Source organism: Alosa sapidissima, chromosome 19 (assembly GCF_018492685.1).
Source record: "Alosa sapidissima isolate fAloSap1 chromosome 19, fAloSap1.pri, whole genome shotgun sequence".
Taxonomy (NCBI): Eukaryota; Metazoa; Chordata; class Actinopteri; order Clupeiformes; family Clupeidae; genus Alosa; species Alosa sapidissima.
In genome coordinates, this window is record NC_055975.1 from 4,433,438 (window position 1) to 4,459,640 (window position 26,203).

At 41.6% G+C, this 26,203-nt stretch overlaps 1 protein-coding gene across 3 annotated transcripts; it reads right to left on the bottom strand.

Moving 5' to 3' along the window:
- Positions 1-375: 375 nt before the first annotated feature.
- LOC121692732 (filamin-A-interacting protein 1-like) lies at positions 376-25,349 on the bottom strand. 3 transcript variants are annotated; one of them, XM_042071580.1, is made up of 7 exons: positions 25,083-25,349; positions 16,891-17,179; positions 14,934-15,113; positions 14,605-14,670; positions 13,996-14,174; positions 2,175-4,968; positions 376-1,153 (listed from the first exon to the last, which is right to left on the bottom strand). In XM_042071580.1, exons 2-7 carry the CDS (start codon positions 17,170-17,172, stop codon positions 944-946), a joined length of 3,711 nt encoding a protein of 1,236 aa, XP_041927514.1. In that variant the 5' UTR covers positions 17,173-17,179; positions 25,083-25,349; the 3' UTR covers positions 376-943. The 3 variants fall into 3 exon arrangements, with proteins under 3 accessions (XP_041927514.1, XP_041927516.1, XP_041927517.1); XM_042071582.1 differs by lacking the exon at positions 25,083-25,349 and adding an exon at positions 22,107-22,302; XM_042071583.1 differs by lacking the exon at positions 14,605-14,670.
- Positions 25,350-26,203: the final 854 nt, after the last annotated feature.

The following is a 26,203-nucleotide window of genomic DNA, read 5'->3' on the forward strand; positions in this document are numbered from 1 at the left end:
AGCGTTCCACCTGCTGGCACAGAGCGGCTCTGTGCTGGCCTAATTGTGCAATTTGTAGGCCTACAATTCAACTCCAAAAAGTAATCTTCTGATTGCATACTTAGTTAGTTTAGTGATAGTTTAGTGTTTCTATCACAATTTATTATTGAAATCAATGGTAGCCTAGCCTATTTCTCCCATCGAGATTTGTAGACATTGTGTAAGGTCTGAGTTACTATCACAAGCTGTCCTGAGATGCAGAGCAGATCATATAGGCTTTTAAATATTGAAATCTGAACACTGGTGTAGCCAGTTCAGTGATCTTCTTAATGTTAGATCTTCTAAAAAATATCTAAAACGTATTTTTTTCCCTTGCATACATTCCTTGCACATCCCTCAAAAGAAATGAAAACCTTTTTATTTCAAAATGATTCATTCAATAAACAATAAAAAACCATTTTAGCTACTTTGTAGAAGATATGGCATCAACAGTTACAATGAACAACATAAAAATAGTATCACAAAGTCCCACTTAGTGAAATGGTTATGAATACAGAAAAGCAGTTATCGTTTTAGTCATTTAGCAGCATGTCCCAGCAGGACATCACCTTTGTTCACTCAATTATGATTAATACTAAGAAAAGATCCCAAGCTGATCCTAAACATAGATGTTAAATAGTTTTGTCTACCAGTATATTGACTTTCGGAGAGTCTGTATTCAAAACACATGAACAGCAATGTATCTACTCAAGGCTTTGTGGCCAAAGACCCAGCACCGGTGTACCCAGATCTTTTGTTAGCTGTGTACACTCAAGACAGGAACAGATTTGCACAAGCAAATGATGCCACCTGACTTGTTTTAGGAAATGGTCTTTAGAGTACAGTTCACAGTTTGAGCTGTTAAACTCCCTGACTGCTTCAAAAAGCAGGGTTGTTTTATTGTGAAATGTCCGCTTTTAAAAATTCAACTTTTCCCTCCGCTCAGAAAGGAAGCACCACTGATTGTAGACTTCTTCAGCTCTATTCTCATTGACTGGCCATCTGCGCGTGCCTCCATCTTCATTGCACTGGAGATGCCAAGGGCTCCCAACACTGCCTTCCCTGTTTTCATACCACGGGACATGGGGATTCGGCTTGCTCCAGACTTAGGGGAGAGAATGTCTTGTACTGGTTGCTGTAGGGTTAACAGAAGAGAGAGTAAAGTGATAAGAGAAGAGAGGGAGAGAGTATAACAGAAATGGGGAAAGATTAGGGCAAGAGGTAAGATTAAGATACAGTAATAGAGTAATAAAAGCTCTGCAGTAGCCATGTTGTGCAATCATGGAAACTGGAAATTGATTGTGATTGATTTTTCACTACTTAAACACCTTTTGTGGGATTTGTACATACAGTATGAAATGTTATTGTGCATTGTGACACACTGGAGGACAGCACTTTCCTTGTGAAGGAAAGCTTGTGGCTTTTATGCCAAACTGTTCTGTTGTTTCCACTGCTTCCCATATTATGCTACAGTATGTTACATTTGTTAAATGCTCATTTAAGATATATTAATTAGGTTAAACTAATGAAACAATTTCTAATTTCACAGGGATGTTGTGGGGCAGCCGTGGTTAGCACTTCGGACTTGTAACCGGAGGGTTGCCGGTTCGAACCCCGACCAGTAGGAACGGCTGAAGTGCCCTTGAGCAAGGCACCTAACCCCTCACTGCTCCCCGAGCGCCGCTGTTGTTGCAGGCAGCTCACTGCGCCGGGATTAGTGTGTGCTTCACCTCACTGTGTGTTCACTGTGTGTTGAGTGTGTTTCACTAATTCACGGATTGGTATAAATGCAGAGACCAAATTTCCCTCACGGGATCAAAAGAGTATATATACTTATGTATATATACACTCTCTCTCTCTCTCTCTATATATATATATATATATATATATGTTCTGTCAGTGACCTATAAATGTGAAATTGCATTGTTATTGTCTATCTATGTCCTTTAGAATAGTGCTCTTCTTTTGGCCCTCAGTTATCTCAATAGGTGATCATTCCCCAATTTTTAATTTAACAAAATGAGCCAAAGTACACATTTTTACAGTTAGAGCTTAGATTATGACTTCCTTCAAAGAAAAGCCTGCCATGAGTTGATCTAACAGACAATTAATCTACTTATGAGATATAGCCCATCACATAGAAGTCCAGCACTCACCACAGACAGCACTGGTCTTGCTGGGGCTGTGCACACTGGGGTGATGGTGATACTGCTCGTCACTTTGCTGGCTGCAGCCTTGGGAGTTAAGGAACTCTGGCGTGGGGAGCGCAGGACCGTTCCAGTCGAGATCTCCTTGCCCTCAGCTGCCTCAGCAGGTGACCTGATAGCCCCTATATGGTTGCTGCTTTCAGAAGGCTTCTTGAACTGAGAGCCCAAGTGAATGTGAATTTTGTTGTCCTCGGTGGTGACGATGTTGGAGCTGCACGCATATTTTTTAATAGGTGCGGGCACCATCTGCTTCTCAGGGGTCACCTTGAAAACAGCCCGACCAGTTATCATCTCCTGTGGTTCTGGAGAGCTTGAGACGTCTGAGAGTGAGGAAGTGCTGACGGACATGATTGAGACAGGTGACATGGATCTGTCTGAGCAGGGGATCCTGCTTTCAGGAGATTTTGCCCTGGAGATGGTTGTGATTGTGACTGGGGACTTGGCCCTCTCTGGCCCCCGTGGACATTCACTAGTTCTGTTTTTTGTGGGAGTGATGTGCGGGGTGGTAGGAATGATCGTTATGCGAGGCTTCTGAAGGCCCTGATTTGAGATCACTGTTGTACTTGAGTAAATGTTGGAGGTAGGCGCACTTGTGATTTCAAGGGTTGCCTGGCTGTTCTGGTGGTCTGGAGTTACCCTGATATGTAAAGGTTGCCCTTGTTTTTGGGACAAGGTGAGCTCAGCAGGTGAGCACTCCCCGTTTATTTGCAAAGACTTGTCAGAGCCATTGTGACTGCTGTCCTTCTTCCTCATCCAGGGAATCCAGGACTTCCTCATGTCACTAGCCGCAGAGGGGTAGCGGTCAACAGTTGATCGTTCTGTCGATTTTTTGAGGCATCGTTGTCGAAGGTTACTCATGATATGATTTTCCTCTTGCACAGACTTCTTGATAAACACAGCAGGTGTGTCCTCCTCAATAGTATCATTGGTCACTGGGTCAGTCTGCACTCCAGTAGATGTCATTGGAACGTCCATCATCCTACGCCCATTTGTGCTTGGCCTTAGGGCGCGACTGTAACGCTTAGTAACCTCAAGCTCTTTGCTGAGGTTGAGAACCTCATTGCTTATGCTCTTCTTCTTGTCTTCTTCTTCAAGAAAACGCTGTTGAAGGACTCTGTAGTCCACTTGCAGTTGTGAGAGCTGGTCTTCTTTGTTCATAAGTTCATGGATCTTCTCCTTCAGGGCAAGTACGTCAGCCTCCAGGTCCCTGTTTTTAGCCTCTTCTGCCAGGCATCGCTGCCGTAATTCTGCCTCCTGGATCACAGTCTCACCTCTTTCTATTGCTTTATTAAATGCAATTTGACTTTTCATCTCCTCTACTTGTTGAAAGAGATTGTTTGCCTTATCCTGCTCTGTCTTGAACTTTTTTTCTAACATGTCATACTCATCTTCAGTTTTGATGAGATCTCCCTCCACAACCTCGAGTTGTTTCAGACGATTCTTCAGCCTCTCGATTTCCATAGTCAGTTCTTTTATTCTACTCTCATCCTGTCTACTTTCATCTAACGGTCTACCTGATTCTTGCTTTAACATATATTTGGCAGATTCCTTTTCTACTCCCTCTAGCCCATCGATTTTCTGTGTCAATATACATACTCTTGTGCTGATCTCCTTATTCATGTCTTCCTCAATAACCAGCTTAGACTTTAGTTCATCCCTCTCTTTTGTAAGAATTGACATTTTGGTTTCCATTTCTGACTTGAATTTCAAAAGCTTTTTGCTTTCCTCAATCAGTCTCTCAGTGACTTCCATTACTTTCTCTTGCTCAGCCTTGTACAGTTTGCTCAACTCATCCCTTTTCTTTTCTTCTGATCTTATTCTCTCTGCCATGCTCTTGCGTTCATTAAACATCACAACAGTAACAGATTTTAGCTTTATAAGGTCATCCTTAAGGGCTAATTCTGCCTTTTCCAGTTTTAACTCACTTGACTCTAGTTCTTTCACACGGATCTTCAGTGCCACCAGTTCATCTGTTAGCTCTTTTGAGAGACTCTGCTCTTTTTCCAAAGCAATCTGGAGCTGCGAACAATCAGCTCGACTAAAACTAAAGGACCCCTCTAGTTTCTCCAGCTCAGCCATCTTCATCTGAAGTCTCTCAACCTCCAGCTTTAGCTCTTTGCCTTGGCACTCCTCCTCTTGGAGTTTCTTACGCAACTCTTTACAATGTGTTTCTGTTTTGGTGATCTCCTCGTCCTTGCCCTCCATTTCTAGAACTTTCTTACGGAGGTTCTCCAACTCCGCCATGAGGTTTGAGTTTCCATATTCTCCCTGGCTAATTTTGTCCCTGAGCTCCTGTAATTCATCAGCTGATTTCTGCAGTGCTCCATTGGTCTCTTCTAGAGCTTCGATTTTTGATGTCAGCCCAGCCACCTTTTGTCGCAACTGTTTGTTCTGGGACTCTTGACTTGTTAGCTTGGCAGTCATCTCTTCATGCTCCTTCGCAATCTTTGTTGACGTGTCCTTTAACTCTGTCTCTAGCGTGAGAACTTTCTGACTGTCCTCTTTTGCCTGGTTGCCAACCTCACTGAGCTTCAGCTCCTTCTCCTGGAGGTTTTGAGTAAGCTCCTTGGTCTTCTGGTTTTGCTGATCAATCTGTTCGAGGTGGAGTTGTCGTTCATCTACAAGCATGAGCGCAAAGGATTTGAGTTTCACAAGCTCTGCTCTGACCTTCTCCAAACGTTTGGTGTTCTCTTTGTCTTTGCGCACTTGATATGCTTTCTCTTGCTCCAGCAATCTCTTCAACCTATAGTGAGATATATAAAAGAAACAGATTATACGTTAAAATAATGTACATGTATCATCATTTGTACAATGTATTAATCATTTACCAAGATACATACACTCAGCACCACCATGATTTCACTCTTATACATTTTCAGAACAGGGAATCCCTTTTTGGATTTAGATGTACCTTAATAAAAGTTGGCCACTATTCCCTGACTTCATGTTATGAGGATGATGGTTTTGTTTGTTTGTTGGTTTGTTTTTTGTTTTGTCTTTGTGTTTACTAAAAACCTAATAAAAAGTTAATCACAAAAAAATAAAATAAAACACTAAACCTGATAATCAATGTTGCTGGGCAGTATTCCTGTGTATTGTTGTCCAGGCAAATTCCTGTTGATATTGGCCAGCATTTTTTTTTCTGGAGAACTTTAGTCAGCAGTAGGCAAATTGTCATGATCACCAGCCAGAACACATGGAACCGGTTTTGTAGTTGCCCAGCAACATTGCACAAAAAGTTGCCCCATCTCCACATTTAGAAAGGTGGCAATATCTCAACTACAGGAAATCATTATATTTCCAACTGAACTTTACTGCCTAACTGCAAATGAATTGCCCATGTTGCCAAGATATTCACAGTGTGCCCTGACTATACAGTAGTTGAGATTAGGCATGTCGAATGGATATGGCACAGTGAAGCAATGGCACTGGGGGCAAAGCGGGTGACACTGTAGGCTGAACTCTCATGTGATTCTTCCTGCTGGCATTTAACATGCTTCTCACACTTGATCAAGCCAGAGAGCCTCACCAGCACAAACACACAGACTTGCCAGCCAAAAGTGTTCCTACTGTTTTCTGCACTAGTGGCTGGAACCGTGACCAAAAATCCAAAATGGAAGTGAATGTTTAACTAAGCCCCTTAGTGGGCTATCTTCCCCCCCTTCCCTTCTTCTCACACTGTCTATGCATAGCCTTTCTTTGAAGACCCAGCAAGAGACCTATGTATTCAAATACACAAGAACTTTCTTCAAAGGAATGTGACAGCTCTTGCCTTAAATGTATATGTTAACACTGAGGACAAACAAGGTCTGGCTAACTTTGTGCAAAATTATTATTTTTTTAATGTTATTATAGTACAAGTGATAGCCTGTCACCATTTTGTAATAGCCCAACCACAATGTAAAACTTACCCTCTAGTGTGGATGTGCCACAGGTAAGTCCCTTTTAGAAAATCCTCAATTCTATCTTGCTAATGCTATAACATTAGACCTCTGCTCCTTAACGACTGAAACGTCAAATTCCAACACATGCTGTTACACCAATGAACAGTGAAAAATGTGCAAAGTTGCACAGGCATAGGCTGGTGATGTCATCATGCCCTTATATGGCACACATTTGTAAAGGCTTGGCCGGGTCTCCAAGGAGGTGGGATTATGTCCGTGGGGAGGCTGTTCTTCACTCTGCCTTTCATTGGTTCCTCCCCCCTGTTTATTACTAATAAATTCTGGGCTGAGTTTTGCCATGAGTAGAAATGACCACATGATTTCAGTGGCTGGGAAAATTAGTGCAGCTGACCAATTTTCTGTACCCTAGGACCTGTCTTTCTTTGTTCACAGTTTCCTCAGTAGAACATTTTGTCAGCAACGATGCAGGCATGGCTAATTTTCATTTGTTTTTCAAACACATGCTAATTTACTTGTATTCAAATCATTTGAGATACACAAGAACACACAAAAACAGGTGGTACTCCTAAGAGAAAATGAAAATGCCAAAGCAATAATTTTGTGTGTTATTTTAGAATGTCTAAATCTACATCTAAAACATGGCATAAAATTATGTCAGCAACGTTGAGAAATGGGAATAAGATGAGGGAAACATGTCTACACTTCCAGTATACTTTCATGCCCATGTTGAGTTTTTCATCTAATGTATAAAAGCTAGTTAGTTAACACAACACAAACAAGTCCTGTCATTGATCAAACTCAGATTTACTCCTGCCCGCAGGGTATCAGACTGCCCCGACCATGTCACACTCTATATTTATATACACACTTCTCACAGTCATTAACACCTTTTGAAACTCTCCCCTCAGTTTACTCTCAGGCAAAGGGTAGAGGCATGTGGCCAATGTTAAAGACAATCCAGATTTAGGTCACAACACTTACTCTCATCTAGAATCAGGGCAAAGGCCAGGCAAAATCTGCTGTTACTCTGAAATGGATGGGTTGGATTTAAACATCGATAAATACAGCTTTGTCCATAGCTGTGGGCATTGAAATCACAATTAAAGAGAGCTGTTGTTGCTGCAATATGTTGACCTCATGGATTCATTCTTACTTACTTATTATCAAGAAAGTCATCACTGCGTTCAAACTTGAATAGAAACAATGCTGTTATGATTCAACACTAGTATGGTCCCCAATTTTGATTACATTACATTACATTACATTTGGCTGACGCTTTTTAACCAAAGCGACTAACAACATGGTAAACAGTAAGTTTTAGAACAATTCTCACAATTTCAGGACAGTTTAAAAAAACATTAGAGTACAGTAGGAATAAGTGCGTCGGTGAGTGCTGTTTTTAACATATTATATTTCAAGCACATTTATGTACATTCAGCTAAAAGACACACAAGTCTGTGTGTGTGTTTCCATAAGTGTAGAATAAACACTTTCCTAATAAGGAGAAGAGTTGTGCAGGTGTGGGTTCAAAACTTGAGGTTGATTCCATTCAGGACAACCTTAATGGAATCACGCAATAAAATCAAGTGGTCAAAATTAAATGAAAACATTGGATGGAAACTCTCCCGGCATTAGGAACATCCATTCATTCAGTACATAGTACACTGTATAGTGAATCACTACTGGAATTGGAATTACAGGCAAAGAATGGAGGAAAGAAGGTGTCAGAGTAAGCATGTTGACCTTGGCCTTCAAAATTTCCCCACCAGCTGCACAAAAATACTAACATTTTCATAAACGCTCTCTGATGCCAGACCAATCTTGACACACTAATTATGCTATTGACAGACAAGTTCAGGTCTCTTGGCAGAGGTCACTATGGTGAGTTTATCCTTACTCAAGAGGTACCTAACATGATTTGCATATGGAAAGCCATGTGTTTTTTCATTCCAGTGTGCCAGTAGACCGCTGAGGGAAGAAGGCATGAGCGCTATCTGGGCTGATATGGCCTAAAAAAGGTTGGAAAGCAGGACAAGGAAAGAAAAACCTTTATACAAATACACCGTCAGATAAAAACAAACTTGGGCGTGGCAGAGACTAAAAATTTGCATCTGAGTTTATCTACAAGCTTAATATAGGTGTGTGTATGTGTGTGTGTGTGTGTATGTGTGTATGTGTGTGTGTGTGTGTGTGTGTGTGCACGTGTGTCCGTGCGTGCGTCCGTGAGTGTGTGTGTGTGAGAGAGAGAGAGAGAAACTGAGGTGATTGAGGTCATTCTCTGATACCAGAAGTTTGACAGCCCATGTTGGATTCTGTCTTTTCATGACTACATTAAAGTGGAATGTGATATCAGGCCCTCTGCTCAGTGGCAGTGCTGCTGGACCTGGAGTGGAGTGGTAACACCTGTCTGGCAGGGAGGCAACTAGAGAGCATTTCTAGCCAACCAGGCCATAGGAAATACCCTGGCAGATTAAGATATGCTTTAGTCCAGAGAGGACTCCAGTTCCAGGTCAGCTCATAGTCTGTCTTATTTTGCTGAGAAGGCAAAATGCAGTGCAGTAGCGATAGTCTTTAATAAACAGTCCAAATGAAACCAAGATCCACGCACAGCCTGGTTAGGTGCAGGTAGATTGCAGGAACATACCTAAATAGCAAAAATAAGATTGCTCTACCGCACACTGTTGATATTTGACAAGGCATATGAAAATGTGATACGATGTGATACGTCTAAGTTCAAGTGTCTCTGCCATGGGACATCTAACAGAGCATGAAACTTGAGTAATCCCGGTCAGCCATAAATGGACCCTAGGCCGGGTTCAAGTGGATTTTCTTTCTCTGATGAGATCCATGTGAAAATTCTCTCTCTTCTCGCTCATCTCTAGCCTCTTCAGCCTTTGATGCTGACAGCTTTGACATTGATTTAGCCTCCCTGTCTCCCCCCAAGGTCTTTTGCCAGTAAACGCAGGGGAGAAGGCCTTGTAAAGTAGGAGCGTTTCATGCTCCATCTGTCTGGCGCGAGGCTATTTGAAGTTTATGACTTGTGAGACTGGACCCATGTTCTGACCTGATGTTGTTGAAGTCACTGTGTCTGCTGTCCGGCCCAAATCACCTCATCTCTGCTCATCTGTCAGCCTATGCAAATGAACCATGCAAAACAACTAGACCTCCCAGCACAGCAACTCCTCAACCAATGTGATCCGTATGGGTGAGGCAACCAAATAAGCATTTAACTACAGCACAAATCTCAAGAGATTCACCCCATGTCAGTCAAATCTGACGTGGAAGATGACCCTTTACATGCAGAAAGGGGTTTGCAGTACACACAGACAGCAAGACTGTGGCCATAACGCAGACTAAATATGTTTGGTCATCTGTGGATTTCAAACCTGATGACTGGACATATACCTTTACACATAACTGTTTTAAAATAAAAAAAAAAACATGAATTAGGAGGCATCTGAAAGAAAACATATTGAATGATATTGAATGTTTCTTTTTGTCTGGTAAAAATCTGAATGAACCCTGCATTAACCCTTTTCTTAGGACGTTTTACATCAACATTATGTCTAAGACTTTGAATCATTCTTTTGTGTTTCTGGCATATTCTTCTAATGAATGAACAGTTTAATCACTTGTCTGATGGCACAGATCCCTGTGTGGCCCCTCTCTTTCCTTTTCATGTGTGCAGCTTCTTTTTTTCTCTCTGTTTTGCACGCACCATGTCCTTCTCCATTGATGTGGGCCCACCAGCGATTCCTCTCTACATCTCTGCACCAACTGTCTCTAGTTTTTGTCCTACATGAGCACGGTGTGGGACACACTTGCTGTGGCCATGGCGATGAACCCTGTGCAGTGACCCTTGGACTGAGTGTCATGGGAGCCTAGTTTAGTGCACTGAGCTGTGAGATAACATCATATAAACAGAGGAGACAGGAGCAGGAGGTTTGGGGGACGGGAGACTGGACCTCAAACTCTGTCTAGATTGTTGTCCCACTGACCTAATCATTGATTGACATAGACACATGGTTTTCAGTGGGCTTAACTCAGTGTTTCTCAAACTTCAGACCAAGCACCACTTAAATCAATAAAAAAGAACTCACGGACAAAAAAAAGTAGACCTACTTCAACAGTATATTACACAATAGGCCTACTCACTGAACCACCTTGCTTATAGTGTTAGAGGATTCATATGATTTGAACTGGCGTAGCTTACATAGGCAATGTTGCAGAACTGTTTGGATTTACATACAAGTTGGTTCAATATTGCAAACAACTCATCTATATTTTAGCATATCTGCTCGCGGACCACTTGGGATAGCTTGCGGACCACACTTTGAGAAACACTGGCTTCACCGATATGAAGAGATGTATATGCTGATTTGTTGTGAATATCTGATGCATATTATTGTTCATCATCACATGTGCACTTCATGCATGTCTTTTTCTGTTTTCTATAATCTGTATTTTGCTTGCATATTGCATACCTGTTTTTTTATTTTTGGGCGGGGGGGGGGGGGGGTTATTTTTGGTTCCGAGGGCACAAGTTCAGTGTATCAACAACACTCAATAACAGTTTATGTGATGTGTTAATCAATTAAATTCCCAACAATATCACAACAGCTAGTTCTGGAGTAGGCCATTCAACCAGCCCGTTTGCTTACGTCGAGACTCGGGCTGCGCAGTCGGCACCTGCTTCCTTATTTGGGTTTTGGGTTGCCAGGTTTTAGCCTATGACAAAACGGTTGAAATTGAAACTAAGTGATCGTGTAGGCCTATGTGTAGGGTGTATTTCATACACAATCTGGCAACCTGGGAGATGTCAGACTAATAGAAAAAACTAGAAAACGCAATTCCAGGGAATTACCAGTGCATGAAAATGCAAAACATATGGTGTGAAATATATTGTTAAAACAGATGATGTGCTAATTGGCAACCAACATGATGAGGTTTAATATAGTTGGAATGACTGAACAGTTAAATAGGTGGATAGTTTAAAAGGTTAAATTATTTGCTAGGTAGACGAGGTTTAATATAGTTGGAATGACTGGACAGTTATAGGTGGATAGTTTAAATGGTTAAATTATTTGCTAGGTAGATGAGATTTAATATAGTTGGAATGACTGAACTAGGTAGATGAGGTTTAATATAGTTGGAATGGCTGAACAGTTAAATAGGTGGATAGTGTAAAAGGTTAAATTATTTGCTAGGTAGATAAGGTTTAATATAGTTGGAATGACTGAACTAGGTAGATGAGGTTTAATATAGTTGGAATGACTGAACAGTTAAATAGGTGGATAGTTTAAAAGGTTAAATTATTTGCTAGGTAGATGAGGTTTAATAGTTGGAATGACTGAACTAGGTAGATGAGGTTTAATATAGCCTGGCCACCTGGCCTAGGATTCTAATTGCTTAACGGCAGTCTTAATAGAGCCATATTGTATGCTTAAAGCCTGAGACAGAGTATATAGTTTAAAAAAATGTAGATAGTGTAATGGATGTTGATAGACAGAAAGTTGAATGGATGTTGATAGGCAGATTGTTTAATGGATGTTGATGGATAGTTTAATGGGTGGATGAGTGAATGGTTTGAAGAGGATGAATGGATAGAAAGCTGGATGAAATGTGCCTTATATCCTTGTAGAATGGAGAGACACAGAGAGAGTTGGCCTAGTTCAGCAGAAAGCAGTTGATACAGGTGCAATCAGTTGAACTGATTCTTTGATGGGGCCTAGATGAGCAGCTGGAAGTTGATACAGGTGCAAATCAAGTTAATTAGTCCATTCTGATGTCATCAGCCTAATGTTAAGTCTATGGGGATTTTATAAAAGTTAATAATTAATAGTTTAAAAAGTATAAAAGTTACATAGATGAAAAATACAAAGCCCCCATGTCCTAAGTAAGACATACGCAACATAGTTTGAATGAAGTTTCTACGTTAAACGGTTGAAGCTGCATTAACTGCGTTAGAAGAAGAAAAATATGCTAACTAGCATGCTAACATGCTAACTATGCTAACCATGTGACTTAGCTAATCATATTAAGCAGTTATGCTAACTATGCTAACTAACATGTTAACAATGCTAACATGCTAACTATGTTAACCATGTGACTTAGCTAACCTAGCTAATCATTTTTAGCAGTAATGCTAACTAGCATGCTAACAATGCTAACATGCTAACTATGCTAACCATGTGACTTAGCTAACCTAGCTAATCTTTTTTAGCAGTTATGCTAACTATCATGCTAACATGCTAACTATGCTAACCATGTTACTTAGCTAACTTAGCTAATCATTTTTAGCAGTTTTGTTAAAAATGTTAACTAGCATGCTAACTATGCTAACCATGCTAACTAGCTACAGTGGGTAGGAGTCATAGTTGATGACAAGTAACAGTTACAATGGCTGAACAGTTGAAAAGTTCAGTAGTTTAAAGCATGGGTTCCCAAACTCCATCAACGTGGGCCTCCCCTCTGAAAACAGTGACACCTCCGCGCCCCCCCCCCCCCCCCCCCCCCCCCCCCCCCCCCGACGTTTGGCTTTGTTGCCCATATCAGGCTCGGGCCGTGCAGCGATAAAATGTGACAAATCTGTCCATTTTAAGTTAGCTATCGGAACGTCACATATTACCGTCACGTATGTCCAACCTCTTACGTGTATCTGTCACTTAATATTAATTTCTAATCTATTAATACAAACCAAGGCGGCGGATTCCTAAAGAAACGCAAGCACCAACACCATAAGTTTATCTCAATTAGCTATGTAACAAAAAATAAATTTTACCGTGACTCGAAGAGCTGTAAACAGTGTTGTAAGGCTGCGTGTACAAATCCTCTTGGAGTTCAAGCTCCAACCTGCAAGTTACCGTTCACTGGTAACTTGCAGCTAGCTCGGCTGGCGGCACTGTTGCTAAATTACGTTATGAAGTTTGGCACAATACATTCTCACTCAGGATAGGGATCAATAATACTTTCCACTATCCCAAAGATTTAGTATACATCTCTTCTATGATTTATTTCGATTTTATAATGTTGACAATTACATAATCATAGAAAAAAAACATAGATAGTTCTAACATGAATTAAAAGTTTTTCCTTCTTTTTTGAATCAATCTTCCGCGCCTCCCCTCAAATTATTTGGCGCCCCCCAGGGGAGGCGCGCCTCACAGTTTGGGAACCTCTGGTTTAAAGGGTTAAATTGTTTAACAGTGAAATATTGTAGTGAGGACTTTTATTTTTAAACAGTTTTTGGCAGAGGAAGCAGTTGAACAGGATGTGTAGTCTTAATAAGGCCAGTTTGTATGCTTAAAGCCTGAGACTGGCAGTTGATCCAGGTGGCCAGGTGGTGTTAAGATAGATATCCCCATAGACTTAAGCAATGTTAAGTCTATGGGGATTTTTTAAAAGTTTTTCTTTAATAGTTTAAAAAGTATAAAAGTTTCAAAGTTGAAAAGACATAGCAATATACAATAGTTAAAGTTTGAATGAAGTTTCTAAGTTAAACTGTTCAAGAGAAATTGCGTACGGAAAAAGTGGTAAGCGGAATAATAATAAGAAGTTGTTGTTGTTGCCTAGGAAGAACAGTACAGTGCATTTTCATGCACTGTAATGAATGGATCAATGATTTTAAAATGAAGTTTGATGGCCATGCAAATTACGGGAGTTTTCCGGGAGAAATAAAAAAACGGGAGGGGGCTGGGAGATGACCTTGAAATATGGTAGAACCCGGGAAAAACGGGAGTGTTGACAGGTATGGCATATTGTGTATTGTAAATGTAAATAATATATTTGTTATTTGTATATTGTACAAATGGCTTGTATTCTGATTCTGAGTGTGATGTCCACTGCTGGTTTTGTCCTCTCCTCACCTCTCTCTCTCCTGTTCCAGCAGGTTGGTGAAATCATCGCTCTTGTTCATGTAGTCGGCATGCTTGCGCTTCTCGATGTCCAGCTCGTGGAGGGTGCGACGGTGGCATTTCTCCACCATCAGGAGCTGCTCCAGCATACGACGATACGCCTCCTTGTGCTTATCCTGCAACTGGTCCAGCTGGAGAGACCACACACACACACACACACACACACACACACACACACACACACACACACACACACAGGTTATTAATGAAATACTCAATGTATATTACGGCAATGATTCATCAGTTGAAATCTGGTGAAATTCATGTTTCATTTTTGATTGGCAATGATTGGCATTATTCTCTACTTGTGTCATTTTAGAACAGAAAATCTGACTGTACCGCTGCCCTTAATCAAGCCACCAAAGCATATATTAATGATATACTGTGATGTATAATGATCACTTGAAATGTGATGACATTTTGTTTCTATAATACTTAATAATTGTATTGTTCTCCACATTTGTTGGTGGGATTTGTCATTTATAAACAGAGGATCTGACTGTACCGCTGTCATTTTGTTTGAAGCTACTTGATTTGTAGTCTGGGAATCCTCTTACAAACCTTTGGCAAATTTGGGATTTGCTCGGCGTCTGGCCAAGAAGCCATTGAAGCCCATTTCCAATGTCCCTAAAACCCGGGCATGCAAATACAGTTAATTGCACCAATTTAAGTTTCATTTCACTGCTAGTTACGCCCCTGCTGGAAGTCATAAGTCCATGAACCTTTCCAGACCTACTCTCAATTCCAATTGAGAAGGTCTGCCTGCTAACCAGGCTATTTCATTTGATAAACTGTTAATTTTAATATAAATATAATGTTTATTGATGTCATTGTAAGTCGCTTTAGACAAACAAATCTGTTCAATACCTTAGACATCAACATAAACATACCGCTGCAATGGGTTTCTCGTAGACGTCGTCCTTGTGGCCCTTGGAGTGCAGGAGGAGGCCGTCTCTCTGCAGGGCCTGCAGGGCTTTGGTGGGGCCCACAGAGCCGTAACGGGACTCCAGGCCTCCTGCGTCTCCCTGGCAATGCTGAGACCTCAGCACCCGGATCACATCCTCACGCGCCTACGGGCACAAAGTCACAGAGTCGCAATCAGAGCAAGAAAGCATTTATTTCACATTGTTAAGGGTTATGTAAGTTGATTGTCTTTCAGTATGCTTTCAAATACATTCAAATGCTGAATTGGTGTAAAAATTGGTGTTTTTCCAAATCAAAATATGATGCTTTGCATTTCTTATGCTTGGAGAGCATATATTAGATAGATAGATAGATAGATAGATACTGTAGATAGATAGATAGTTAGGTAGATAGATAGATAGATAAGATAGATGAGAGAAGAAAGAGAAAGAGAGAGAGAGAGAGCGAGAGAGAGAGAGAGAAAGAGTAATTATAAAATCAGATGAATGCAGTAAAAAGTAGATCAATAAAATTGTGAATATGATGAACAATTCAATGTTATCTTGCAGCTGAAATCATGTAAAAGCATAACACACATATATATGTAAGAAAGCCACTGGACTTTAAGACAAAAACACGAAACTTGCACCATTACAGACACAACATAGACATAGAGCAGACTATCTTGTCTCTTGCACTGATTTGCAGTCATCCTCAGTAAAACCTATCAAAGACACTAGATGGAGCCAGACTCTAAGTATGAATCTTTTGGCCCCACGTTCTCAAGTAACAGCTTTGTTGGCCCACCCACATTGTAAAAAGGCATCATATTTTAGCACTGTAAATCTGTAAGTAAGTAAGTGTGAGCATCCATGATCTAATGTGCCCCAAATACACATGTGAATGTGTGAATGAAGTGTGATCCCAGTTTTAGGAACAGTCTGATGAGGTGTCAGATCCACCGTGCTGCTTCCAGGTCCTAAAATTCTGTTTCTGTAAGGATAAACGAACCAGGCTTGGCATATTAGAGATATTCCTTCCAACATGCCATTGTGGGACTGCAGTAAGCATTTTTCACCACTAGCTTATGTCACTTTGCACTTACATATTGTTACATTCAACAAGCTATTGCATTGTGGTTGTACATACAGTACTTCTTTATAATCAGGTGTTTTTTTGCCGTGTGGTTACAACAACATATTTATCTTATTTTCTAATATGCCCGTGCCATGTTACCACATATTCAAAACTTATTTTAGAACTACTGGCACATGTTCCTTATGAGGAACCATCAGTGGCCCAGTTTTTTGTTTTAGTCAACAATACCAACAATGTGTTATATTTATATAGTGCTTTATCTATTCACCTAAGAACAATGCACTCCACACACTCTCCTGTTAGACATGCTTGTGCTCTCTGGCCCAGCCTGAGTACACGCTGTCCACAGCCGGCCTCTAATACGATGGAAAAACCCTCCAGAGAGGCCACGCCGAGGAAGCTGAAGGGACGCAGGAGAACTGGAGGCCAAGAGCTGAACTTGCCTGGAGGCTGACCAAATACAGCGCGAGGCCCAGGCCCACCCAGCCCCGAGATCACTTCCAGGAAATAAGGCTGTTTTCCAAAAGGACCCTGGGTCTGACCAGAGCGTTACACTAATGAGCGTGCTGACAGTGCTATCAGTGCAATGTCCGAAAATTACAGTGCAGCGCAGCGTGCACGCCACTATCCTAGCGCTGGGCAGTTATAACTGCTGTTAGCACAAAGTGATGTGACAATGAGCAGCTGGATGTTGAAGAAGAATGATGATAAATGGGATATAGTCTTGCAAGGATAAAGTAATTGTTCAGTGGTTTATCCACTATCATTACTGCGCTATGCAGTAGTGCTTCCACCAAGGCTGACGGGGCAGTTTATAGTATTTGGTAATCTTTTCTTTGACATTACCTGAACCTCCCCTTCCATGATTCCCAGAAGTTTCAGAAGGTCATCTTTGGACAGGTCCCTCAGCCCGGGGTTTAGGTGATTATTTTCTGTGGACTTCTCGTCTGTTTTCTCAGTCCCTGAAAGCTCCTGCTCTGCGTCATCCTTTTGCTGTTCTTTCAGCGTCTTACTCTTGTCAGGGGCATGCAGTTTGCAGTCCTCCTCTTGGCTGATGTCATGAGGTCCGCAGGGCACAACCAACACGCCATTAACAGTGCTGTCCATGCTATTGCTTTTCGATCGCATCTTCTACCTTTATAAAAAAAGGACATTGGAAAATGAGTATTAGTGCAAAGTATGTAATTACACACATTTGAAATCATTTGATGTCTATTTTAATAGCTAACCTAACATGTAACCCCGAATAAGGTTCAAAGATATGCCTTGGGACCTCCACCATGCTTTACATGTATTTTATATCACTAACCAGTGTATTACACTGAAGTGAAATGAAGCATGCTGTGGAGGGTGACCAATGTATGAAGCAGAACAACAAGAGGCCTAAGTGCTTGCAGGAAAGTGTTGAACCCAACACCCCTCCCGCTGACATCATTGAACCTCCCTGCAGCACCTGGCTCATGCCACGAGCTTCCACCCCGAGCTCACACACTCTCCCTCTGTTTCCCTCATCGCCCAGAGCTGTGATTATTCAGCGCCTCTGCTAGGCATGGGAGCTGCGCGCTGACCGCAGACATGCACTGATCTCTCAGGGATGCGTATGCGGGTGCGGGAGCCAAGTAGCACAGAGCAGGGAGTGGACACATCAGTAATAACAGCTTTCGTCTGTCAGGCTGTCCAATGAAAACAAGATGGGGTAAAAACATATTCTTGGCCACAATCTACTCAAACCTGGGCTTGTACAGAGGGAAAATTTGGCTTATTGTCATTCTGTTGTGATACTACCAAGGATCCTAGTTGCTTAATAGAACTCAAATTAATTGTGATAAAATATCCAGAATATCCAAAATACAAGTAGTATTAATAGTAGCAGATGGTCTTGATAAGTTTATCCATGCATAATGCAAATTACATTCTGCCTTTCTCTGCCTACATTGGTGAAAATTACCAAGAGAATTTTATTCATAGCTCAGATGTGAGCATTTCTTTATATTCAACGCTTAATTGCAACTATAAATTGAACACTACACTACTTGCTTGGCTCAGTTTCTGTGATGAACAGAAATAACAAATTTTTATCAATCATGAACTCAACCTAAATGCATGCAAATCTGAAAATAAAGGGTGATTTCCTGCCCCATCACATTATCAGACACACAAGCACACAAACTGACTTCAAGAACCCGTCTGACATTCTTGTTTGTCTATATCACAGCACATGGGTGTGGGAAAATGCTCGAATAAGTCGAATAAGTAACCTTCACTAATAGCCTACACCACTCATGCACAGCAGTTTCCTCAGGTACTGGAGCAAACAAATCACAGAGGTAGCCTACAGTACAGCACTTAGTTCTTATCATGAATTTGAGGAGGTTTATCACGCCCAGAAAACACCAACAGGCACAGACATGTGCCCATGTATAGCTAGACTAGGTAGGCGTTATACCCTTGAGGAGAACCTCTGTCTTCAGCTGTTAACATGGAAATGAACAAGGCAATCAATTAAACATATCTACATAGGAAGACATATTTATCAATCCCTGACATCTTTGACAGGTTTGCGTGGCCTGTACATAGGGCCTTTGGTTTAACTCTGTGGAAAAGGTACTGACACAGCCCAAGTCCAGGACAAAACGAGTTACGCTGTGAATATCTGTTAATTGAACTAATCATAAGCTTTGGTTGTTTCAGGTATGTGAACTTCAGAATTTACATGTATTGCTATAAGTGAATGAAAATTCAGTCTGGGCCAGTCATAAAATGAAAGGTAAATGATAAAACAAGCCAACAAACACCCATCAGAGCTCTGTGTCTGATGCCAGTCTCCTAATACTTTTGTGCAATAGTCATGTAAGTCAGAATCAATATAGATAAGTACACATTCATAATGTCGAAAGCCCCCCATTCAATGCCTGGTTGAAACTTGTGTGCAAGATAGAGTTATGCTCTTCTGACCAGCTGCTTGTAGCCTATATTGACCCTTCAGCTATATATAGTTGGCTCTTTTGTTGAGAGACTCCATCTCACCCAATGGGTTTGATGGAATGCTGTTTCAATTTTCTGCCGCCATTCTAATTAGTCTTATGGCCATAGTTGTCTTTATGGTCTGCCTAAACACACCAGAGAAAAAGCCCAAGTTGTTGATGCAAAGAGGGTGTATTAAATATCTGCACAAACCATCAAGGTTAAGGCAACAGGGTTAGGCTGTAAAACGCATCGGGGAACCCTGTGTTTAAGGTCTCCTTCCTGTCCTGCAGTATGTGGGAATGTTCAGTCTGGAGCCAGGCCTACTCTGAGTTACACATGTCCTGGGTTGGGTATTTGGACTAGGCATAACTGTCCAGTGAACAAACTCGGTGGACCCAAATACAAAACCTTTTCGATAACACATTGTATAACCATTGTGTTACAATACAATCACCAGCGGCATATTAAATATGAGGTTGTTGTGTATTCTTCAATACTATGTGTTCATTTAAAATGCGGTGGTAAGGCAGGACTAAGGTAGAAGATTCTGGGCAGCATTTCCTCCACAACTTGAGAACTTTTGGCTACAAGAACTGCAACTGTTCCAGCTGTCGGTTAGCTTGGGCTATTTATAGGACCTTCCTACACCTGTGCATTTGGGTTGGAAGGGTGGGAGAAACAGCGAGAGTATATTGCCCTATCAGTAATCAACATTCCAACAGACATCTCCCGTAGTCAAATACCCGGCCTTTATGACTCCCGCGTGGGACCCCAACCCCTCACACGTTAATGGCAGAGTAGTATTTCTGTGACTGGGCGAGCCACTTTCTGTGGACAGGGCACATTCCCATTTGCCGTCTATTTTGGTCTGTTTGTGATGTGTGTTATTTTGAACCTTTCTCTCTCGGTTTGTGATGCTCCCACGTGTCACGGGGACGCACCACACCTCAGGTCACCCTGTGCTGTTGGGGACACCAGTAGATAGTGTGGTGCTGAGGGAGGTAGGAAGGAGTCTGGAGTCTACTCATTTTGAACTTATTTTTTGATATTTTATTTTCTGCACAAATAAGATCCAAGCCTTGTGCACACTTTTTTATTCCGATTAAATTCCAATATGTGATTTTTAATAATATACTTAATATAAAAATAAAATGGAAATGGAATCCGACTTTGCTTTCATAATCGACTGCTGATCTACCGTCAGATTTCTTAAAAAGGCATTCTCAGTAGACTAAGTCAATTAGCTGAAATGCTCCTTGCCTTTGTAACACTCTATGGGCATGTGTGACACTCTTGCCTGATAGACCACTGCTGATCTCTGCTCTTGCAGTGGTCTTGTGTTGTTTTGGTGAAATCAAATCAAGCATGTTCAACAAGGTGTTTGTGTTCCCGCAGGGGTGTAAGGGGCGGCAGACAGCCCTGCTGTGTGCTCCTAATTTGGCCTCTGAAGTCAGCTTTTGAAGATCATCTCTCTCAGTGCTGCACCGGGCAGCTGTCCAAATGCCAGATTCCTCCGCTGCCATTGAAGAAATGACCGATTTCATTGGACATGTCACACATCAGCTGCGGGGAGACTAAATAAGGGCACGGGGAAGCTCCGGCAACAACGCGGAGGTTCCGTAAGAGAGGATGTCAGCGCATATTCCTCACATAAACACAGACAAGTGCAGCAGACAGCGCTGGCTGAGGCAAAGGGCCTAGACCTAGACATAACCTTAGAGATACTGTCACCCTGCCTAAACACATAAGGCTTCACAATGTCACAAAAATAGAGAACATTATTCTTTGAGGTCCTCAGAAAATGTTGCATCTGTAAGAGAATGTTTTTGCTATAATGCAACAAAAACAGTGATATATGAATGGCCCCAGAGGCAAACATTCAGTCACACAACCAAGCGCCCGTGACTTGGTCACAGAATAGCTTAAGCCACTGAAAGACTGCATGGTATGTCCTGCAAACATTTCTAATCATGAGGGCTCTTTTTCCACTCTCCTCAGCTCCACTCCACTCAGTACCTTTCGCTTCATGACAGCATCAACAGTTTGGACAATCTCCAGTTGATCTTACTGTATATAGTGATAGGCCTCTATTTATATCCCACGGCGATATTTCTCTTGCTGACATGTCCTGCTCAGGCAGAATGTCATTTTGCATACTAGGTTTCAACTAGTAGTATCCTCTTTATATGCCTCAGAAATATAGTGCTCAAACTTTGAGAGGGCCACTTGCTGTTGCCCCATGCATGAGGCTCAGGCAGTTTTATGTCCTTCTGACCCATGTGCACAGTGCTCTCTTGCCCTTGCAGTATGAAATCAATGATGAGGTCATGAGTGTTGTATTTTATGCATGGCATAAAACCGATGAATCCAATCAAGCTTGCTGAGTTTGGAGAGTTTTTAAGACTTGGTGTCCATGCCCACAGTGACTGTGCTATTTCAAGCCAGTTACCTCACTCAGCACATACATCACTCATTCAAGCCAAACAAGGCCCTAAGTAATTGCAAAAGTAATTTTCAGGGCCTAACGTGTAAATGAAATACTGTTAATGGGCTAAGCTGCATGGCTACACCATAAGCTTGACCTCCTGAGAAAGCAGAATGGGGAATATCATCCGTAAGCCAACACCTAGAGGCCACACTGCCTCCGGTGTCATGACATCATTTCAAGTCACCTTAAAAGGGTCCTCCAAGGGGGAGGAGTTCCGTGCGAAGTTCAGGTTCAAGTCGGGGTATTAATAGAACCTTTAAATGACACCAAGGTGACACTCAAATACTGTATACTAAGTCAGTAGGTTCCTTTACTTGGATGTTCAAGGCTTCTGGATCACCAATATCCAGTGTAATAAGACATTCACTGCATCACCACATCTCAAATGTGTTCATTTTTACTTTACACATTCATGTACAGAGACTCACTGCCCTTACAATGTGTGGACTTTTACTGAGTTAAAGACTAAGTTTGCAAGAGGAATGATTAAAAACACATCTGCATACTACAACAAGCTCTCACGGGTAAACATTTCATGATCTTGGTATAACATTCTTGACTCTGATATGTACATCTACCAAAACCAGAGATGAAAAGTAAAGCTTACATTGGAAAAGATGATCCACACCAGCTAAGCTCTCATGAATGAAGCTGTTTTTGCACCAGAATCCTCTTGCTGATAAACATGAAGAAACACTGACTAATGCCGTGACATCACTGTCCAAGTGCTGTCCAAGTGCTGTCCAAGAAGTGCCCAGCCTAGCATACAGTCTCTACTTAGGTTGAAGGCATATTCTTTTGAAGAAATGACAGAACAAAAGAGTCACTGCCGGCCTCTATGGTGTTCCCACAACAAACAACAGACTCTATCGCAGTCAGCTACTGAGTTTTGATATGAGCGGTCATAATCTTGTGTGAGAACAAAGGTCAACTCATTTATACAAGGTATGGGGACGTTTTCAAAGAAAAACATAACTAGCCATAACTACTGACTAGCCAATTATATGAGGAGGTACACTCTTTTCAGACACAAGATTAACCTTGTAGCAGTGCCTTCATTTGATAGATTACAAGTAAAGGTACTTTTCACTGTGGATCATTTGCTACTCCAAAGTATGTTAGACAAACAGTCATAAATTTGCTTTATGGGATGGTAATCAAATTATGGAAACCAAAGGCAGTTTAAACAGCTGATGTTTGTGCCCTTGTTTTTACAAAAGCGTGTGTCAAGTATTTCACTGTGGAAGACCTCTCAAATGACAACCATACATTACAGCTGTGAAAACACTCATAAACAATAACTAGAAGGCAAAGCAACACAATGTAGTTCTTATCCCTCATAATAACTGATTCAAACTCATTTTGATCAGTGCCACACTGACATACAATAAGAGGAATGGAGTCTCTTATTGCCAATGCATGTCCGGACGACTGATATTGCACTACGTCATGCTATTGTAGTGGGTAGGAGCATGACCCTTTTCACTGGTTTTAGACTAATTAGGTCTTAGTCTTAGCACTAAATGGGTACCCAGTACGTTGATTATTAACGAAATGGGGAATTCTAAACATTGTGTTACTTTAAATGAGTTTTGAGTGATGTCCCCTGAACTACATATGACTCACTATTTCACAGGTTTCAAAGGGGGTCTGTAATATAAGATGGCAGGTTGCGCACAGCATTTAACACCAACCATATCATCAACCTGTAGAGTCTGTGGAGTCGCCTCTCCTGTAGGGATCTAGGGGTATCAGCCTGTCAGTCTGGCTCCACTCAGGGTGTCTGCTTTGGTGTCAGACGTGCTGCACCTCACTCTGCTGTCCCAAGCCACTACACACTCACACCCCTCTCTTAACCAACCCCGGTAGAGTACAAGATGGAGGACTGTATCCCAGAAACAGGCAGATCACTGAAGTGTGAGTCTTGAACTCAAAATTCCAAGTGGTGAACGAGCTCAAAGACTTCACATTTGACTGCAGTGGACAGGCATGAATTGGTGTGTGGTTATTTTTTGGGGGAGTAGTGACATTGGATGGAAATACACACACACACACACACACGCACACACACACACACACACACACACACACGGTGGGATGACATATGGCCAGCATTACTTGTGCCTTTCTAAAAAAGCAATGTTCATAGCCACATTTAGTCATGTGATCACTCAATGCCCTATCCTGTCTTCACGTCATACTGACTGATGAACTCTTGTCCTTTGTGTTGCCTTTACTTTTTGTTGCTCTTCTTTACCCATGACTATGTTCAAAATAATGCTCATGTATTGTTGACATCATGAGTCCCATTTGTTTATTAAAGTCATCTGTTACCATCTGAATCAGACAGTTGAGTCACCTTGAGACTACAGAGTTATCTGTGAAATAGACTACAACATTATCTGTGAAATATGTAATCAACTGATTTCAGAACCTCCCCTTTTTGATATATAACTTAGTTCATGGAAGAGCATGACCTCTCAGAGCTATATCCATATTCCATATTGTGTATACAGTATGTGTTTGGGTTTTATTTGAGAAAAACTCTGCTCAGGGCAGTGTGGGCAGTAGAGTGGACAAGCGGAGGAGTGATGTCACATTCCAGCCGTTCTCTTATCATTTCCCTTGACAGGGAACAAGTGATGTGGGAAGCTAATAATGCAGTGATGTAAGGCACTGTGCATAGGGAGCCACTAATGCATCTTGTCTTAACTGCTTAATGCATGTCTAAGCTGTCTGCTCTTAAAATGAAGGAGTGGACTATTGTTTACTAAGAGAAAATGGTCTAAGTTCCTGAGAACAACCAAAAACTGATATAGTCAAGTCAAGTCAGTTTATTTGTATAGTGCATTTCACATGCACAGATATAACACTTTCATACAGACTTGCTTGTGTAAAATTAGTTGACTTATATTACTCAACTGTTTTAATTACTTGCTTGGACAATTGTGTCTAAATAGTCATGCTAATATATAAATTACAATGATACAAACCCAATAAGTTGATAAGAAGTTGACTAAGCCTATGGGTTTATATAACGAAATTTGATAACAAACAGGTCTACAAAGACAAGGACTAAAAACACCAAAGCTACCAGCTTTAAAATGTCAAATCATCCTTGACATTGTTAAATGTAAGAGTGCATTGTCTGAACCTCTCAGCCAACAAATAGCATGGGTCATATGTAAGAGATATCCATATAGTTTTAGAAAGTTAAACTACTGCCAAAGGTGGACAAAACAATCTGAATTTGAGCTGTTTCTACCTCACCGTCCAAGTTCCTCTTGAGAGCACAATTTGTCTGGATTAGCATGTCAGTGTGCAAGGTCTCAGCCATCCAGAAGGATTTAGAGTAAAGTAATTTATGTTTGCGTATAGAGTTAGTAAGCCAGCCCACCTCAGGCAATTATACTTCTAAACTTTGAGGCATATTGCAAAACTTCATCATTTACAAGATCCAGAGATCACATTAGCACAGTTGGGTGATGGTTTTTACACACTGTTAAATACAGTGGCATGGAGGGGTGACAGGTCTTTTTGGGAACATTTACTGTCTTATAAAAATCAAGACGGCAGTACTCACCCCTTTTACTGTGGTCCCTGGGTTCCAGGTGAGGATAATCCGTTAGGATGGAGGTAAGTCCTTATTAAATCAAACAGTTGAAAGGCTTTCCCTTGCCTAGAAGCCCACATTGGGAGTGAATGCCATCAGAGAGGAGCCTGTTCACTTTGCTCACTCCCCTCCTCTCTGGAGTGTGGTCAAGGAAATTATGTTCAGTGCAGAGTAAGGTTTTCTCTCCCTTCCTCCCTCCCTCTCTCCCTCTCCCTCTCTCTCTCTCTCTCTCACACTCACTCACTCACTCTCTCTCTCTCACTCTCTCTCTCTCTCTCACACGCGCAGACACACACACACACACACACACACACACAAACACACATACGCGTAAATAAACACAAACACACACAATAGCCTATACAGGTCAAAAAAAAAAAAAAACTGAAAGTGCGAGTGAGAAAAAGAGAGAAAAGCATAAAGAGACATGACAGTAAAACGCGCTGCAGATCACCAAGAGCTAAAATAAACTAATTCAATTGTGCTGCTTCAGTGGGTGACCCATCTAATTTGTCTGGAGTCCGGGTCTTCCTTTTGTTAGTCTGTCATTGCTCCTCCACTTAGAACCTGGAGCTGGGAGGATAAAAGCTAAATTTAGCCACTTTGCTCACTCACTTGAAGCCGTGAGCATCTGAGGAAGATTTGGGGGGCGGCTCTCGGACGTGACAGCTGAGCCCTCCCATTCTCTCATGTCAGGAATGTCCAGCAACAGCTACTCCACCCAGACAACCAGTCTTGGAATTGAGCACACACGGGCTAGGTTGAAATACACTGCAGCTGTGTCTGTGCCTGTGTCTGTGTCTGTGGCCATGGCTATTCTGTAGCATTATTAAAATACACCACCCACACTAATGTGAGAAAGAGGAAGTCATGTTGCCTGAACGTTACATGAACCCTCTCTTTTTACAAATAAAAAGAGACATCTGTTATACAATGGGGGAAGAGGCTGGACTGCTGACATATCACCAGCTCATGGGAAAAATAACAACCACACCAGAATAAGCAGGCAGGGGAACGGATCCACTCCTCTTGGAGCTTTCCTGTGGAGCACAACCACACCCATAGAGACGAGCATGCATGCATGTGGAGCA